Below are 19,299 nucleotides of genomic sequence, written 5' to 3'. Positions count from 1 at the left end.
CATACTGTCCTGCCATGACTAATTACAGGCTGCATCCCGCAACTGTAAAGAATGCACCGTTAGACAGCCTGGGACAGCTCTGGGAAAGACTTGTTCAGTTAGAACTATATACACACAACAAATGGAAATCGACTATCAATATAATACGCTCCTCCACAATGCCTGCAAAATGCAGTCCAATTCAGCACAAAATTGCCCATTATACAAATTTATCATCACTAAGAATATTCTAAACATACCGTACCTTGATCAAGATTCTAATTATGACTTGCTTAACTGGGTTATAAGTTTTCAGAATTCCCCAGTCTAGTTCCTTATTGGAACTTTTCTTTCAGATTAACTTTGTTTTGATAATTCATTACTCTTTAAGAGCACTGCCTGACAATACCCAACAGTGTTTCACTGCTTAATCAACTATGTATTTTGTTAACTTACATGGCAATACTTTCCTTATTTTACTCAGTTGACAAACTAATAATCCCAACTACTGTAACAAAGTTGGAATCTGGAAGCCACCTCACTCTCTCTATAATTTATATATACATACAGTGTATATACAGTGGATATAAAAAGTCTCAACACCCCTTTCAAAATTGCAGAATTTGTGTAATAAAAAAATGAAACCAAGACAAATCCTGTCAGAAGATATTACACTTTTATTGCAAAACTAATCTATGCAAAGAATGTAAAAACAAATCAGAAACTGTATCGTGAAAAAGGAAAAAAACAAATTAAACCTGTTTTCCATAAACTAATACTTAGTTGAGGCACCTTTTGCTTTTGTCGCAGCACTCAGTCTAGCTGGGTTAAGAGTATCAGTTTGTCACATCTGGACTGGGGATTTTTGCCCACTCCTCCTTGAAAAAAAAATTTCCAGATCTGTCAAATTTACAAGGGCATCTCCTGTGTACTGCTCTCTTCAGGTCACCACACAGATTTTTAATTGGATTAAAGTCTGGACTCTGGCTAGGCCAACCCAGAACATTGATCCTCCTTTGATGAAGCCACTGCTTTGTTGGTTTTGATTAATGCTTTGGGACATTGTGATGCTGAAAAGTGAAGTTCCTCTTCATCTCCAGGTAGACTTATACTTGGAGCTATTCATGATTCCATCCACCTTCACTAAAGCCCTAGATCCAACTGAAGAAAAGTAGCACTAAAACATGATGCATATCTGAATTACTAATGACTAATAATTCAACCTTAGTTTCAGCAGACCATAATACATTTTTCCACATGGTTGTGGGAGACGGAGTGTTTTTTTGTAAAGTTTAATGAGGCTTGGGTGTTTTTTCTTGCTACCCTACCGCACAACACAGACATATGAAGACTGATCATTGTCATATGTAGGAAACCACCAGTACTTGCCAGGAAATCCTGTAGCTCCTTTGTTTTCTCCTTGTCTTCTCATCAATCTTGGAGGAACATCCTGATCTTTGTACAGTCACTGTTTAATCATATTTTCTCTACTTGTTGATGACTGTCTTCACTGTGCCTTATGTGATGTTTAATGCTTTCAATACCTTTTTGTACCTCTGTCCTGACTGAAACCTTTCAATGATTAGATTCCATTCATATTTTAAAAGCTCCTAGCGGACAATGGCTTTTGGAATATGTTGCAACCAAGAGGATATAAGAATAATCCTACAGAGCCACTTAAATTGATGTCGGGTGCATACTAACTACTATTTGAGATGAGACTTATTGCAAGGGTTTAATTCTGAACGCAACCACATCCTTGATTTATTAAAGGGTGTCCACAAAAGAGGCTGGAATGTCCAATGAACAAAGGCCACAAGACACACAAAGAAAGTGGGATGTAAGGCCTAGCAAATCAAGTGACAAGAGGTTCCTAAATCCACAACGTGATTGAAACAGACTAACTTTACTATTGTGTTTTGCTCTGCTAGTTTATTAATATTGTCTTTAATTAGTTAAGCATGTTTAAGATCTGCACACATCACACTGAATCTTCTGATTTTTATTTCTCAGGTGGCTAGTGAAGGGAATGTTGGATAAGATGTGCATAGGACTTAGCAGTATCGTGTTTGATCAATTTGTTGTAATTCTTTCATTTTCATAAAATAAAAACCAATAAAAATAATAATAATAAAAAAAACTCTCATATGTACATTTCCTAAACTTATAGTTCCTAGTGCTCCTTACATTATTACATTTTATTTTATTCAACATGTTTCAAAGAACACAACTTAACACAACACAGCACTTACAGGTAGGACTGGGCATTTTATTCAATTAAATCATTTAATTTTCATCAATGTTTTAAAGTGATACTCAAACAGGAATATCGCTTATTTTAACCAGTCGAAACAAACACCCTAATTCTGCATGTTTGCACAGTCAAAATATATTAATATAAAAAAATATAACGAGTGACAGAAGCTCAATAAATAAATAATATTATTACGACAAACACACCCACCCAAACCCAAACCCCCCAAACCCAAGAATTACCAAAAAGAAAGAAAACTTCTGACATGGCAGTCTCTCAGTGTGAGACATTACACAGACATATTGCTTTTAGTGTAAAGGAGCCCCAGCCACGTTTCTTGACACACTTTTGCTGAACAATTCAACGTTAGTGTGACAGAGAGAGGATGTGCAGCATTGTTCATAATGGCACTCAGTCTTTTTTATTCTCTCCTTCGCTGCTACCTCCAGAAAGTCCACAGTGCATTCCATAAAAAAGCCTGTCCCTTTAATTATGTTGTTCATTTGGTGGGCCTCTCTTGAAGATGTTACCAGCCCACTACACCAGTGCTGAAAAACTCTACGGCCATCACAGAGTTATAGAATATGTGAAGGTTGTCACTAGCCATATTAAAGGAACACAGTCTCCTCAGAAAAAAGAGCCTGCTCTGCCCTTCTATGTTACAACACCAGTCCAACCTGTCATTGATGTGGACCACCAAGTACTTGCAGGAGTACACTACCCCCAACATCAACTCCCTGAATAGTGACTGGACATAAAGGCTCCATGGTACTATGAAAGTTAATAACTAGTTCCTTGGTATTGCTGACAATCATTTCTGTACCAAGAAACATGGTACAGTAATCGCTCGCTATATCGCGCTTCGACTTTCGGGGCTTCACTCTATCGCAGATTTTATATGAAAGCATAATTAAATATATAACGTGGATTTTTCGCTGCTTCGCGGGTTCTGCGGACAATGTGTCTTTTTACTTCCTGTACATGCTTCCTCAGTTGGTTTGCCCAGTTGATTTCATACAAGGGACGCTATTGGCGGATGACTGAGAAGCTAACCAATCAGAGCACACAGTTGTTCTCCTGACTAAGAAGCTAACCAATCAGAGCACGCAGTTAAGTTCCTGCGTGCTGAATGCAGTGTTAACCAGGAAGTCTCGTCTCGCTCATTCAGCATCAACGTGTTTCGCTGTGTAAAGAGTTTGTGTTATCTTTGAGCATAGTCAAGCCCTTCATTATGGCTCCAAAATGACCTGCTACTGCTTCAGGGGCCGTGCCCAAGCGCAAACGGAAGATGTTAACGATTGCCGAAAAGGTAAACGTTTTGGATTTGTTGATGGCGAAGATTCTTTTTATTTAAAAAGTAGGAAAGGAATAGAAGATCTACGGCCGCAGTGTCCTTTTAACCAGGGTGCAAAACGAGTTGTAAGTGGATGTAATAAGGCAGTAGTCTGGATGGAATCTGCTTTAGGGATTTGGATTGAAGACTGCCAGAAGAAGAACAACAGCAGTGCTACAAAATTGCCTGAAGTGGCTCCTTTGGAAGAGCTGTAACGCTCTCCTTTGTTGTAAAATTAAACTCATTGTTATCGGACAAGTCATCGTGTCATTGTTGGTGAGTAACTATAATTAATTTTCTACTTACAGTACTTAGTACATGTACGTACGTTTAGTGTCACTGTACACACATTTACTGTATACTATTTTTCTTGCATTGTACGTATTTATTGCTGGTGGCCTGTCTATCGTAATGGCTGTAACATATGTGATATCAGAGACACTCAATATCTTTAAAATAATATTTAGGTTTTACTGTATATAAACAGTGTGTTTATATACATAATTTCAATGAATCTTACCTAATATTTAAGAGAATACAAAGGGATTATGCTGTTTAACTCTGCGGGGAATATTTATAAACCGTGTGGGAGAGTTTATAAGGGCTTAAAATATATAAAAATAACCATACAAACATATGGTTTCTACTTTGCGGATTTTCACCTTTTGCGGGGGGGTCTGGAACGCAACCCCCGCGATTGAGGAGGGATTACTGTACTCCACTTTTACTTGTATACTCTCTCATACGCCATAAGTGCAGAAACAGAGAATTTCTGCTAGCGGCATGACCTAGTGTTATATTTATAAATATAAAGTATTCATTTAAGGCATAAAGAAAATGATTGTACATGGCTGAACTAGTAATTTTTGTAATATCACATCTGACCAAAATAGAAGAATAAGTTAAACTCTGAGCCAAAAAAAAAGTTTTTACCCATCAATTTTGTTATTAAAGAATTTGCCCAAAAAATGTAAATTTCATTAACGGTAGCCAATTAACTGAAACAGAAATCAATTTTCTGTGTTTTATGCTTGGAGTCATTATTTACACGTGTACAGAGTGGTGCTATGATTAGCAAGTACAACAAACTATCCTTTGAAATTTGTCTTCCTTACCTGAAAAACCTCACTACACAGTTAACACTATCTACAACTGGGGCTTAAAAAACAGAAACTAAAATGCACTTAAAAGGTTCCACAAAGCTCTTTGCGTATTCTTTTAACTTATATACAGTGAATTTAGAACATATTCAGAACTTTTCACTTTCGGCACACTTTACTGTGTTGTCAATTTTTATCCAAAATCCAATTTTAAATGGATTAATTTTTGATTTTTAAACAAACAGCAGTATACCCTCAATAACTTATAACAACAAAATGAAAACATGAAGAATCAACTAAAATCTCTCATTTAGTATTAACTCCAAATTGTGGTCGGGTGCTTCCTGGTTGCTTTAATTATCCTTTAGATTGTTAAAAATTTGACCTGTGGCAAACTGAATTGATTGGACATCTTTTAAAAATGCACACACCTCTGTAAATAAGGTCCACAATTCACAATACACGTCTGGACAAAAACCCAAGCCACGAAGTCCAAAGAACTCTCTGCATAACTCAGCGATAAAACTGAGGTGAGGCACAGATCAGGGCAAGGGTAAAAACCATTTACAAAGGTTTAAGTGTTCCCAGGAGCACAGTGAACCCAATAAATGTGACACAGAAGTAGTTTAGAATTACCAGGACCCTTTCTAGAGTTGGTCGTATGACTAAACTGAGTAACTGGACAACAAGTGTCTTGTAAAGGGAGTTGACCAAGAACCCAATAGCTACTCTTAACCTGTAAATGTCAAACACATTTTTAATAAACACCAAACACGTAATGCAAAAAATGTTTAAATGGAACACTTTTTGACATATAGAGTTTATAAAGAGGAAGCTGTCATATCTGAATTTCAAAACTGCTACTTAAGAATTATTGTTAATGGGAGAAGGAACCATACTACTGCAGAGAAAAGGCCATTTAAAATATTTTGGCACCTGGAAAAAGTCAACATTGATCTAGTCATCATCACATATACCCACTGAAATTAAAAACTGACCAGAAATGTACAATTGCTAAATTCTTACTTGAACAAAAGTAGATTTCTTTTGTAGTCAATGCTTTGCTGCATTGGTAGCACAGCGTGGGAACACAAGTGGTTGCTGCACTGAAGAGATGTCCATTTATGACTTTTTTATCTTTTTCTTTCTCCTTGACATCTTTTTCTTTTATTTTTTCTTTGTCTTTTTCCTAATTACCAACAAAAGATGAGAAAAACATCAACATTTTGCAGAAAACAGCAATACAAACATCTAAACATACATTGATAGATCAAGAGATATATATTTTAATTAGCAGCAAAAAAGTATAATTATTGTATTTATACATACAATTATAATTGTCAATAAACAACATTTTCTATTCTTTCCTTAATAACCTACATTAAATATATAATAGTATAAAATTTAACACACACTATATTCTGAGGATAGGAGAGTGTAAACCCAAAACCTTAACAATTAACAACATTACATATTGCAGGTATAGATAAGAGTACAAGGAGATAAGGCGCAAGGCGAAGGTTAAAGAAAAGGCGTATGATGAGTTGTATGAGAGGTTGGACACTAAGGAGGGAGTAAAGGACCTGTACAGATTGGCTAGACAGAGGGACCAAGCTGGGAAAGTGCAGCGGGTTAGGGTGATAAAGGGTAAAGATGGAAACATACTCACAAGCGAGGAGAGTGTGTTGAGCAGATGGAAAGAGTACATTGAGAGGCTGATGAATGAAGAGAATGAGAGAGAGAAGAGGTTGGATGAGGTGGAGATAGTGAATCAGGAAGTGCAATAGATTAGCAAGGAGGAAGGACAGCTATGAAGAGGATGAAAAATGCAAAGGCTGTTGATCCAGATGACATACCTATGGAAGCACGGAGGTGTTTAGGAGAGATGGCAGTGGAGTTTTTAACCAAATTGTTTAATGTAATCTTGGAAAGTGAGAGGATGCCCAAGGAGTGGAGAAGAAGTGTACTGGTGCTGATATTTAAGAATAAGGGGGATGTGCAGGGCTGCAGTAACTATAGGGGAATAAAATTGATGAGCCACAGCATTAAGTTATGGGAAAGAGTAGTGGAAGCTCAGTTAAGAAGCGAGGTGATGATTAGTGAGCAGCAGTATGGTTTCATGCCAAGAAAGAGCACCACAGATGCAATGTTTGCTCTGAGAATGTTGATGGAGAAGTTTAGAGAAGGCCAGAAGGTGTTGCATTGCATCTTTGTGGACCTGGAGAACGCATATGACAGGGTGCCTCGAGAGGAGCTGTGGTATTGTATGAGGAAGTTGGGAGTGGCAGAGAAGTACGTAAAAGTTGTACAGGATATGTACGAGGGAAGTGTGACAGTGGCGACGTCTGTGGCAGGAGCGATGGATGCATTCAAGTTGGAGGTGGGAAATACATCAGGGATCTTCTCTGAGCCCTTTCTTATTTGCAATGGTGATGGACAGGAGTCCCCTTGGACTATGATGTTTGCTGATGACATTGTGATCTGTAGCGATAGTAGGGAGCAGATTGAGGAGACCCTGGAGAGGTGAAGATATGCTCTAGAGAGGAGAGGAATGAAGGTCAGTAGGAACAAGACAGAATACATATGTGTAAATGAGAGAGTTCAGTGGAATGGATAGGATGCAGGGAATAGAGTTGGTGAAGGTGGATGAGTTTAAATACTTGGGATCAACAGTACAGAGTAACAGGGATTGTGGAAGAGTGGTGAAAAAGAGTTCAGGCAGGGTGGAATGGGTGGAGAAGAGTGTGAGGAGTAATTTGTGACAGACGGGTATCAGCAAGAGTGAAAGGGAAGGTCTACAGGACGGTAGTGAGATCAGCTATGTTATATGGGTTGGAGACGATGGCACTGACCAGAAAGCAGGAGACAGAGCTGGAGGTGGCAGAGTTAAAGATGCTAAGATTTGCATTGGGTGTGACGAGGATGAACAGGATTAGAAATGAGTACATTAGAGGGTTAGCTCAAGTTGGACGGTTGGGAGACAAAGTCAGAGAGGCGAGATTGCGTTGGTTTGGATACGTGCAGAGGAGAGATGCTGGGTATATTGGGAGAAGGATGCTAAGGATAGAGCTGCTAGGGAAGAGGAAAAGAGGAAGGCCTTAGCGAAGGTTTATGGATGTGGTGAGAGAGGACATGCAGGTGATGGGTGTAACAGAACTAGATGCAGAGGACAGAAAGATATGGAAGATGATGATCCGCTGTGGCAACCCCTAATGGGAGCAGCCGAAAGAAGAAGATAAACCGACACTTAATACTTTTGCCTTACATTCTTGGATATTGGATAAAACATCCTTGCTATAGAGCTCATCTAAACTTATTGTTAATAAATATTTCCAATTTAAAATTATTACAGCTTAATTTAATACGCTGACTCACTAAACCTACTATCAAACAATGAGACAATAAATCAGAAAATATAGAGGAATAGTGCTAGAGCTATATGTCAACACATTAAAGTCATATAAATCTCAGCTAATGCAGATATGATAGTATGTAATAAAAACTTTATAACATAAGTAGTCACACAGCATCATTTATCAACACAGTGGACTTACCAACACCTACCTACCTTAACTTAAACAGTTTACCCCATTTTCACAGAGTTTGGGGTCACATATACATTAATAAAAAAATAGCAAAGGAGACTAGTACCTAGTGCAATCCCAGGTTCAATCTACATCATCTACCACCAGAATAAAAACGATGCAACACAATTTCTAATAATTGTCTTATGTCTGATTATTCTAAATTCCCAATGACTATTTTGGTACAGCGAAAAAATTAAACTAAGTGAAACATCCATTTTATTCACTACCACCAAAGATCATTCATTAGTTCGTGTTTTACCACCTGTTCAGTATCAACTGCATACAAAAGTACAGTAATTTTTATATTTTTTCAGTGAAAGTGGCTATAGTAATGTCCTATACTCATAAACACGCAGTACTACTAACAGTAGTTTGCTTGTTCCGGCAACAGAAATACTATGTTAAATAGTGTGTGCAGGTACACTTTTAAAGATGTTAAATCATTCATAAATCAATTTTAGTAATCTATTATTTCTAGTGTTAGAGCAAGCTTGAGACTATCAACATCAGAGGCAAAACAGGAATCCAACCTGAATGGCATATTAGCCAGTCATAGATAAATACAAATACAAACAACTCACACTCACTTAAAGGCACTAATTAGTAGACCTTGTGGGCAAAAACTCCAATACCCAGTTAAAACCCTCACAGACACAAGAATGTATAAACTTCACACAGACGATGTGATTGTGCTTTGAAAAGCCACCAGGCTCATGAAGCTGTGTGGCAGCAGTGCTAACCACTGCAAAAAGGTTAAGTCATGTTGCCAAAACTGCAGTGTCATTTGTACACATTCAGTGCAGCCTAACAAATAAAACCCTGCTTATTTTTCTGCTTTTCAAATCTCATTTTTGGTATCTATTTTGACTTTAAATGTGAATATAACTTTAAACATATTAAAAAATGCTGTTAAAACACCACTGTGAAATGTAGAAATCTTTACCAATACATTTTTCTTTTCACTTAAAGAGCCAATGTGTGAAATCTTGGTTGAACCCAGACTCCGCCTATGTTGAATCTGCACATTGATTATATATGTGTTTTTCCCCCCCCTCAAGTACAGTTACAGTAAACTACTTTGCAAGGAAGGAATAAAGGCTTCTACTACATAAATGCATGCAAGGCCAAGCTGCTGTTTAATGAAAATAAAATCACTCCACAGATCTTCCATACCTTCAGAGAGTGAGATATGACTGCACCCGACTGTTAATGAAGGCAAGCACACAAAGTGCAATTCATAATACATTTGAGGGTGGGCTTAAAAAGCAATATTTTTTAACCTGATGAACTGATAAAATGTGATAACTTTATACCAAAATAAATTAAATGTAAGTGATGTGGTGCTAGGCCACCTTCTGTTTTTATCATACTGAGAATTACATTAAAAGGAACTATTGAAAATTCATAACCACCATCTCACAGCTAAAGAGACCTTGATCTGATTCGGGAAAAGAAAAAAAAAAAATGGACACATACACATACATACATATACATACACACTGACAGATTTTTGAGCTCTTTTGAGACCTTTACAATGGTACTGCTCCCTGAAGAGTGGTTGACGTATCTGCCGAGGGTTGCTTGTCCGTCACAGTGGCAATTATGGGTTCACAGCACTACAGTGCCACCAAGGCAACCATACGTTCGCAGTCGCATTCATCAAAAAATTAGCAACTGGAGATCTTTAATTTTGAAACAGTAACATTTTATAAAATAAAATTAATAATGCATGTCAGATCTTCCACAAAACAAATACAGTGCAAGATGTATATAACACATTCAGAAATGGTTTGAAATCTGTCTAATCTATTGAGCAAACCTATTACTATTCAATATCCTTTTGGTCATTCTACTTCTGCAATACTCATCCTCTCTCTGGTACGGGGGTTAATTGGGAAACACAGTAGCTATTTTCTGCTTAAATTGTTAAAATACCCCAATACTAATTCAGAAATAAAGTTTAGTCAACGCACCCTCTATACATTAATCCATTGATGAGTTGATCAGCCCACTGCTGCGTCTCACCTTGGATTCAGATATGGGAGATTTGCTCAAATTCACTCATTCTCCACCTCCTCAATTCCATAACTCATTGTGCTCTTTTACACAGTGGTTTCATGGGGATTTCATGTGTTTTAGAATGTTTGTATCGTTTCTATGATGTTCCACAGACTTTTGACACACATCACATTTTGCATTATTATTGTTCTGTGAAGTAAAACCAGTCCAAACAATACTTGTAACTGTTTCTCTCAGCATACCAGTGCATGAGGAATACAAGCAGAGAGTGGACAAGAGAAGTAGGCCCTCTGTTTAGAAACTATACTACAGTAGTTCCTACAGTTATTTACTACTTTATTTTTTAACCTTTTCTGCATTAGATACACATTAAAGTGTAGAAAAAATATATATATTAAATTTAGTGATGGTTAAAGAAAACATAGGGTATCAATACTTTCATGTGAGGATCGATGCTCAAAGGAAAAGGAGGGAACAGAAGCATTGATACTAAAATATTGATCTGCACATCCCTACCATCCTATCCAGTGTTGTTCGTTATTTGTTTGATTGAGTGTTTTCTCTCTAGCTTTAAACACTTAAAATGTCTTCAAAGAAACTGGAAGCAGAAACAACCTTCTATTTTATCTTTTTTTTGTTACACTCCATCCAATTCTATGGATGACCCTCCACTCTCACTTATTTTTGCACTCGATATTCCAAAATTCTATCTTCAGTCTATTTCATAAGTAACCATTTACAGGTTTATAGAATCATCACTTTCACACAGAGTACGATGAAGTTCTTACTTGCATGTGCTAATCAAAAGGCAATACATTGACATTCTCCAGTACTATGAATAGCGAGTATGACAACCTTACACTGAAACTTCTGTCTGCCGGCCTTGAAGAACGTCAGAACACATTTAAGTGGTAAATGGGCTTCAACGTACTATCAGAAACTGAGAAAGAATGAAAATGCGGAGTATTCCTTAAAAATGATTGCCACAATTAAAAAAAAGGATAATTCTGTACGTACAGGTACACCGATTACCCTGACAAGTTTGCGATGCAGAGAACCTTTATGTTTGGAGACTGCGGAGAACCCTGACTTTATAATAAAATAAAAATGTCAGGTCTGTGTGCTGTTCCCGTTTTCCATCATAATAATTTGCAGCAACATAAGCAGTGTGTTTATTCACTCTCTCGATATTTTTATTAATAAATAAATAGCTATGTGCCCAATTAAGTCACAGCTTCTTGGTACAAACCTTGCAATCACAACTTTGTTGTGTTATCACTCATCTGTCTCACAAATATAAGAGTAAACCTAATCCAGACATCACCAGAAAACTCAGTGATATAATAAAGGCTGGTCTTATGATTTATGAAGAGTTAACAGTTTTATTTAGTAAGGCATTCAAGAAAATTGCAGAGGGTATTTTTAAATTACTAATTAAACAGGACACTAGGCTGTTTTTTTTCTTACTAAATGTAAAAAGCAGATCTAGTTTCTCTGTTTAGTGCTCCTCTTTATTAATATATTTTATGTAGATCTGATTTCAAAAAAATAAATATGTCATAACCAGGTAAATATTTTCGTTGTAAGCCTAACATCTAGTGTCTTTAAGGAAACATGTTGATTTTATATTGTGTGGCCACTTTGTAGGTTGACAACTAGAGCCGCCAATCAACATTGGATGTGGACAAATATCTTGGATTGTTACAAAGAATCAATGTTGTTTTGTAAATTTTGTTTCTCCATGTTCTCAAAAATGCCAAGCAAACCTTGAGTTTACTGATGACATAGCAGTGGAGGTTCTGATTAGGTTTTTTAGTGAATGTTGCCATAACTGTCACCAGAAAAGGAACTGAATACCGACTTCAGGAGACTTTTTGTGAGTCACATATAAACTAACATTAACAGAAAATTTAAGTAATGTTAATTTTTTAGGGGTGCACATTTCCCAAGGTTCCTCACTACCACCTTTCAAGTTAAGGAGGCACAAAAACTAATGGACCAAGATTTAATACTAACTGCACTATGGGCAGCACAATGGTTAGCTCCACTAGACTCTGTATGACAGCTGTAATGTGGCAGATTACCAGTGCTTGTACGGAGTTATTAAAACTACCCAGTTCATCAATCACTGGAGTCAAATCCTTGTCTATAGGACCTTTAAGACCAGAGATGACTGAAGAAAGTATCTTCCTTCCCCTGGCATCCATCAACCAATACTGTAGCAATCATCAAAAATGCTAACTGCTTTACCAGTGAGCCATTAGACTGTTAAATTTGGATTCAGTTATCTACTTGTCTTATAAGAAGACTATTATGTCTCTAATGACCATCTTAAACAATATGTGCTTTCTCATTTATTAATGTTTAGTTTATTGATGAACTTAGGTAAACTAAAGTGAGGCTTACCCCTAAATGAACATTAATGAAGGGAATAAAAGTCACTTATTTCTGTGAACAATATGTATGTTTTCTAAGAAGCCACAATCTTTTGTTGAAACCTCCCTACACATGCTGAATCTAAGACCTGATGAGTTAAATGTCTTTGAATAAGGCAAAAGTGCATCAACATAATAAATACATCACCACTATAGGTAGGAAGAAAAATGTCTGTTTTGATACCTTATAAATATTATAATACAAAACCCAAAAAAAATTGATTTTACCCTTTGCTTTTTAAGGATATGCATGTTTTTAAAGCAAAAAGATACGAAAATCTAATGCTTGGATAATAGCTCACTGATGACTTATTTCACTATTATGGGAACTGAAAGAGGCTAAGCTCGATTAAGCAAGCTAACATTTGCATGGCTGCAGAGATTACAACAGAAACGTCTGTCCAGTGTATCCAGCTGGAGATGCTCTTTTAAAATAACAGTCCTACTGAAAGCAATAAATCCCTTTCTCTAAACACTCATGCCTGCAGTGAAGAGATAACATGAGGCATAGAAGGGGCTACTTATCTAGCTTTTAATATTGGTATTTAAGCCTAAACAACAACAACATTTGCTCTCTTTCCAGATTCACCACTGAAATGTAAACACAATCAACAAGAAAGACAATACTAGCCTTTCCTAATATTTGCCACGTCTTCTCCTTTAATGTTGATTGGCGAAATTCCCCAAAGCATTTTTGCTGCAAAAGTGCTGTGTTCACTTAATATTTTCCTGGAAATTTGCCATGTGGCTGGCTTAGGCAAAACTCCTTTCAGAACCCCCACACCCCCCCAAATGCTCCAAGATGCTTTGCAAATTCAAAATGACATCGCAAAACTGTAGCAAAAAATACACAAAACTTTCATGCATGTTTATTATAGGTTCATTGCTGTTCTGGCTATCATTAAGTAGCCAGAGGAGAGAAAAAAAAAAAAAACACTGTATTGTGCAGTCGTCTTCTTTTGGCTGCTTAACCATGGGGAAACACTACTCTCCCATTCGCAGATGTTTTAACTCAACTCCAACCTGCTCTTTGATTGCTGTACATGGGTCCTGAAACCCCAAAGTTTGACACACCCTACTAGATTTCCATCCTGGGTGCATTTAAAAAGAAAATAAAGAAAACTTGCAGTATTTTCATTTGAGAGATACATTAGCTGAGCATAATAAGAATATTACAAGTACTGCCATAGGATATGCAACTTTGATCTATGTGGTGGCATTGCAAGGCTTATTAAGCATGGGAATTAGCCATGTGCCTAGCTATGATCCTAAAACAAGACCTAAAGGAGCCCTCCAACCCCCTCATCAGAAAACGCAGGACACATGGAGAAATTATAAAAACACAAGATGTAGTACTATTTACAAGGCAATTCCTTCATCTTGATAAATGTATTTGCACAATTAAATCAGAAATAAAACAGACAATGGAACGAGGCAGTCCCACAATGCAACTTTGTGGTGCCGCCAATCTGCATACCAAGGATGGAACTCTGTAAGCACCTCTAGTTTATTTTATTTATTGCTAATTTGTGGCTGTTTGTTGTATTTTATTTGTGGCATTCATTCCGTCTGTGTCTTTTGCCGTTTTAGGCACAGTGTTGTAGTGGTTAGCACTGCTGTTCGACTGAAAATGGCTGCATCATTTCCTTCAACTATAGGAGCCATCTTTCATTAATCTCCTCTAAAGCTGACAAATTTACTTGATGCTGATTTATATTTTGGCAAGTTTCACAATTTCTGCATGCAAAAACTGTTATAATCAGGTAGAAGATGAAGTAGTACACACTTTGTATTATGGGAGGACATATGAAGCATCACAGAATACACCCCCCACTTCTCAGTAATTAAGAACCAGGCAGTGTTTAGCATTAGTAATAGTACTATGTGAAAAATGTATGAAAATATATTTAAAAAAAAACTGAGTATCTCCACCCGTTGTGTGGTTCCTACAGTATATGTATGTAGCAACAGAATTTTAAACCTTCACCTGGCTATATTTAACTGAATGCTAATTATTGGTTCAGATGCGAACCAAATAAATAAGACCTCATCTTCCCATATGTTAAATCAGAATGAAGTTTGCAAGATGGTTTAATATGCCAACTGTGTATTGTAACTTAGCCTTCCCAAAAGACAGGTGAGGTACCACTAACACAAAAAATTTTTAAATGAGATAAACTGACTCAAGGGCTTTTCTTGTTAGGTGAACCATCACAATAATTTTTTGCCCATTTATTTAAGTTCAAGCTTATTGCCACATGTACATTGCACTATCAGCACTATGTACATATGTCTCCTTAAAATAAACTACCCAAAAAGGGAATAATAAATATTTCAAAACTGAACTCCAATTATTAAAGGTACAGCAAAATATTAAAAGTGTAAATGTTAAACCTGCCCATGCCCAAAGTATGGTAGCAGCAATGTCACTGTGTGGAGACACTTTTCATTAATATGGACTCTTGAGACTTAACTGAAGAAAAACAGAATGGTTAGAATACTTATAAAAATACATGGAAATACATTGCACACTGCTAAAAATACAAGCATGGAAGACAACATGATTTCCATGAAGATAATGATCTCACGTACTGAGAGCTCTCAACCTCACTAGGAAGGTATGGCACAATTTTAAAACAAGAGTACATAAGCACTATGCCAAAAACTTGAATGATACAGAGAAAATCTGCCAGGATGAATGGACAAAAATACTAACCACCGTGTAAAGCTGATAGGCACTTGTGCATAATGTTCTGAACGGTTGCTGCAATAAATATAAATGCGTAGGGGTGAGGACACTTAGATTTCTATTACTGACTTCAAGGTATCTGCTGACAAGTAACTCACTTGTCGTCTTCAGGTCAGGTTGGGGAGCATGCACTGGTAAAGCGCGTTGCCGTACCCACCACACGACAAAACAGTTCTGGATCCTGGTTGGCAACCCCCAGGCAGCTATGTGGTCCAGTCCCTCCTCCTTGGAAATGACCATCTATCTGCCACAGCCAGATGTTACATGGGCATCTACTTGGAAAGGTCCAGCCGCTTGGATCTTTAACAATGAGGATCCTGTGAGCTGGATCAACCTCAGAGAATCGCACCACATGGCCGTAGGTCATAACTGATGCTCTCTCACAATGCAGGTAATGTGCCTCATTCAGGTCTCCATGACCAACCACTCGTTCGACACAAAGCTGAACCAACGGTAACCAAGGAATCTCCGAAGTGACACAGTACCAGAGATGTCCAGTTTTCATGTCAGGTCACTGGATAGCATTCATATCTCGCAACCATATAGCAAAACAACAATTCAAAAGACTAGGACCTTTGTTCTTTTGCAGAGATATGTAGAGCGCCACACACCCCTTTCCAGTAACTTCATGACCCCCACCATGCTCTCACAATCTAGTCAAGTCTACTGACTTCATAGGAAGAGTCACGAGACAAGAGTGTTGCTGCCAAGGAAAGTAAACCTCTCAACAAGGGTCGGCATTCTCTCCACAGACAGACACACTGCTGTGGGCTATGCCCAAGAGGTCATTAAAGGCCTGTCTTCTTCAGCATGTGAAAAACACAGATAAGGAAAACGTTTTAAGTATGATTTACAACAACACCCTAACTCAAGGCACTGTACTAGTGGTACTTCAATTAAGCTGTACATGATTTGTGAGAATTTTGCAAAAGAAATTTGTCAGTAAAAACATTTGTATTGTGAAAAGCAGAGAACATCAAAGTTAATATATAGTATAAAATCAAACAGTAGCTTTACGACACAGGACCTTTATACAAATGGCTGAAGTTTCATTAAAACAGACAGTGCCTCGCTAGATGGCCACTCACTTATACCTTAAAAGTGACTGCATTTAATCTTTAAAGATTAGTAATATAGACTGTGATGTTTCTTATGAAGCATCTCTCTAAACTACTCAAAGACAAAGATTACAAAGAGACAGAAAGGTCAAAGGTCACACTGGTCTTCTTGATCTCCTTTTTGACATTTAAACGTTAAATTTATTTTGTAAGTATTAAAATAAACATTTATGTATTCATAAAATGCACTATGAAGAAAATTGGTCCATATGATGTTACATTTTTTCTTAAAATTAAAAAATGTTACATTTCAAAAACAAACTAATACATGTTACTGGCAAATTTTCGCAGTTTCCTGTTATTCATTCATGTCTGTATATTAAGGGAGCAAAGGCAATAAACTTGTATAAAGCCAAGCTGTGAGGTGATGCAGGGAGATTTATATACAGACACCTAATAGGAGTGTGTATGTGTCTCCACACACACACAGCACAGAATGAAAAGGAAACAAACCAAAAATACTGAACTTGAGCCAAAAAATTTCACATCAGTCTAGCCAAGCAGCTTTACTAAAACAATTATCACTTGAGAGTAACTGTCTATTGTCCCCTTCTCCAATAACTTTAAAATGAATTAACATAAAAAGAAAAAAGCTTAACATTGTTTTGCCAGTCATACATTACATTTTATTAATTGTGGCTTTGCTTTCATAATCACTATTTTTTTAGTTTATTTACAAGCTGCAATACAAAAGGTTCATCTAAACAGGAACCTAAAGTGCCACCAGAATAGAGAAGCCATGCATAAAACCTGAAGGAGGGGGGTGAGGGAACACCGACAAGCAGGATTCAAAATGAAAAGTTTGCTTTCTACAACGTAATCTGTTAACTACACTGCTTTAATACAGAGAGTATCCTACCTCAAATATGTTGATCCCAACGAACCTTGCTGTCCGACAATGTGCATCGTAAAACCTCCCCCACAACATGTTTAAAAGGCAAGCAAAGGATTTGCAGTTGTGAGAAAAGAAAGCTTACATGTTGCTGTTACAATATAAAGGCACAAGATCTGATGACATTCTATAACCAGGCAGAGGAAGTAATGCAACAACTTAAAGAGGGCGTGCGCCACCTAATAATTGTCAGTGTATTTCTTGAGATGATATCTTAAAGAGACAGCCTGCTTTGACAATACTTTTTGGCTTGCGATTTTGCCCTAGTCTTTGTTTTTTAATCTTTCTTTGGACAAGGCCAGAAAATAAATACATTTTAACTCAAAGCTATTGATGAAAGATGCAGAGAAGTAGAATAAAAAACAAAATCAAATACTTTCAAGGGTTAGATATTTTTACCTATTCTATAGCGGTCAGGCTATTCCAAACATCAGCTTGTTATTGGGCAGTAAATTCTTTATTTATTTAATTTTATTTATTTATAAATAAATAAAATCCTCCATCATACATTAAAACTGAAAAAAAAAATCTTCACAGTAACCTCCGGTACTCAAAAATGCTATCTGCAAAATCTCAAACGTACATACAAGAAATTCAAATATTTAAATAAAAGCAAGAAAGATGATGTCACAAATATATATATATATTTTTAAACTATAAACTACATCAACTTCAGGGTCACTTGCTTGTGCCTACAAACACAATGCTAAGAGAATTAAATTAATTTTTTGCTAATGTTCGGAGTTAGTAATGATAATCCTTTTTTGGAATGCAGAGCCACTTTAGCAGTGCTTACTATAAGTCATATACAGTATTTTACTTTACTGAGAGAAACTACCTTAATTTGATATTAACATTAACTTGATAATTTCTTCAGTTAATAAAACACATTCTCTTTATAATCGTAATCATTGCTTACAACTCAGAAAACCAGAATACATTACCTTCAATTACATAGGCAACAGCCATTTACATACATCAAGAACTTAACTGTTATTTGGAGAATTCAGGGTGTGTGTGCATAAAACTAAACTAGAGTTGGAGTATTCTGAAAAAAACTGATCAAGCAAGTCAAGACCTCATACAATGCCCAAAAATAGTTAAGCCCCCGTACTTCCCGGTCCCGGTGTACATTGCCAGTTTGGATTGATGTTATAATCTGAAGTTGGACAAACTTGGACTTGAGAGACCATGCCCAATTTTGTAAGTAGGAATTCCAAACTCGGGGTGCTTTTTCTTTCTGTTTTCTGAGTAAGTGTTCTTAAATCATGAGCCCCAAGTTTTAGGCAAATGCAGCAATATATTCAGGGGAGCAAAGCCTGATCTGAGCTGCACAGCAAAGAGCATAACATGCTTAATCCAACATATAAGGAGCATATGTACCCCTCAAATGAAAATACTGAGTTATGTTTATAAAAAAAACAACAAAAAAAAAACAATATGGGGTGCAAATCCAGCTGTAGTAATGACAGTATTCATGCTCAAAGCAGATTGGGTAAAATCTTAGATGGAGCACATATACACATGTGTAAAAGCTCTGTGCATGGCTGGCTAATAAATACTAATTTATTAAGCAAACAAGATCAGCAGCATAGCTTTTGGGCTGCAAAACAAAAAACAAAAAAACACTTTGGCCAATTTCACCAATTAACACTAGTCTTAATTTGTAATACACCATAAAGTCACAAACATTATCTACTCTAATTCTATTAGAGAGTACACTATCTTGTACTCGCTGCAAAAAGAGTCATACATGCTCTACAAGTTAATTTTAAGTTCACAACTAGACATCACTTTCAGCTGAATTTAATGTTATGGTCTGCAGACAAATGT

General features: G+C 36.7%; 1 protein-coding gene across 6 annotated transcripts in view; it reads right to left on the bottom strand.

The window, feature by feature from the left end:
• Nucleotides 1–19,299, bottom strand: part of LOC120541395 (A-kinase anchor protein 13-like) — a 300,746-nt gene that overhangs the window by 44,062 nt on the left and 237,385 nt on the right. For all 6 annotated transcript variants that reach the window (XM_039772974.1, XM_039772976.1, XM_039772975.1 and 3 more), the window contains one exon: nt 5,693–5,855. In XM_039772974.1, coding sequence (XP_039628908.1) covers nt 5,693–5,855 — 163 coding nt within the window. The remainder of the gene's footprint in view (nt 1–5,692; nt 5,856–19,299) is intronic.

This window comes from Polypterus senegalus, chromosome 12 (genome assembly GCF_016835505.1).
Source record: "Polypterus senegalus isolate Bchr_013 chromosome 12, ASM1683550v1, whole genome shotgun sequence".
Lineage (NCBI taxonomy): Eukaryota > Metazoa > Chordata > Cladistia > Polypteriformes > Polypteridae > Polypterus > Polypterus senegalus.
Note: the sequence above shows the minus strand (reverse complement) of the source record. Positions and strands in the feature narration are given on the sequence as shown.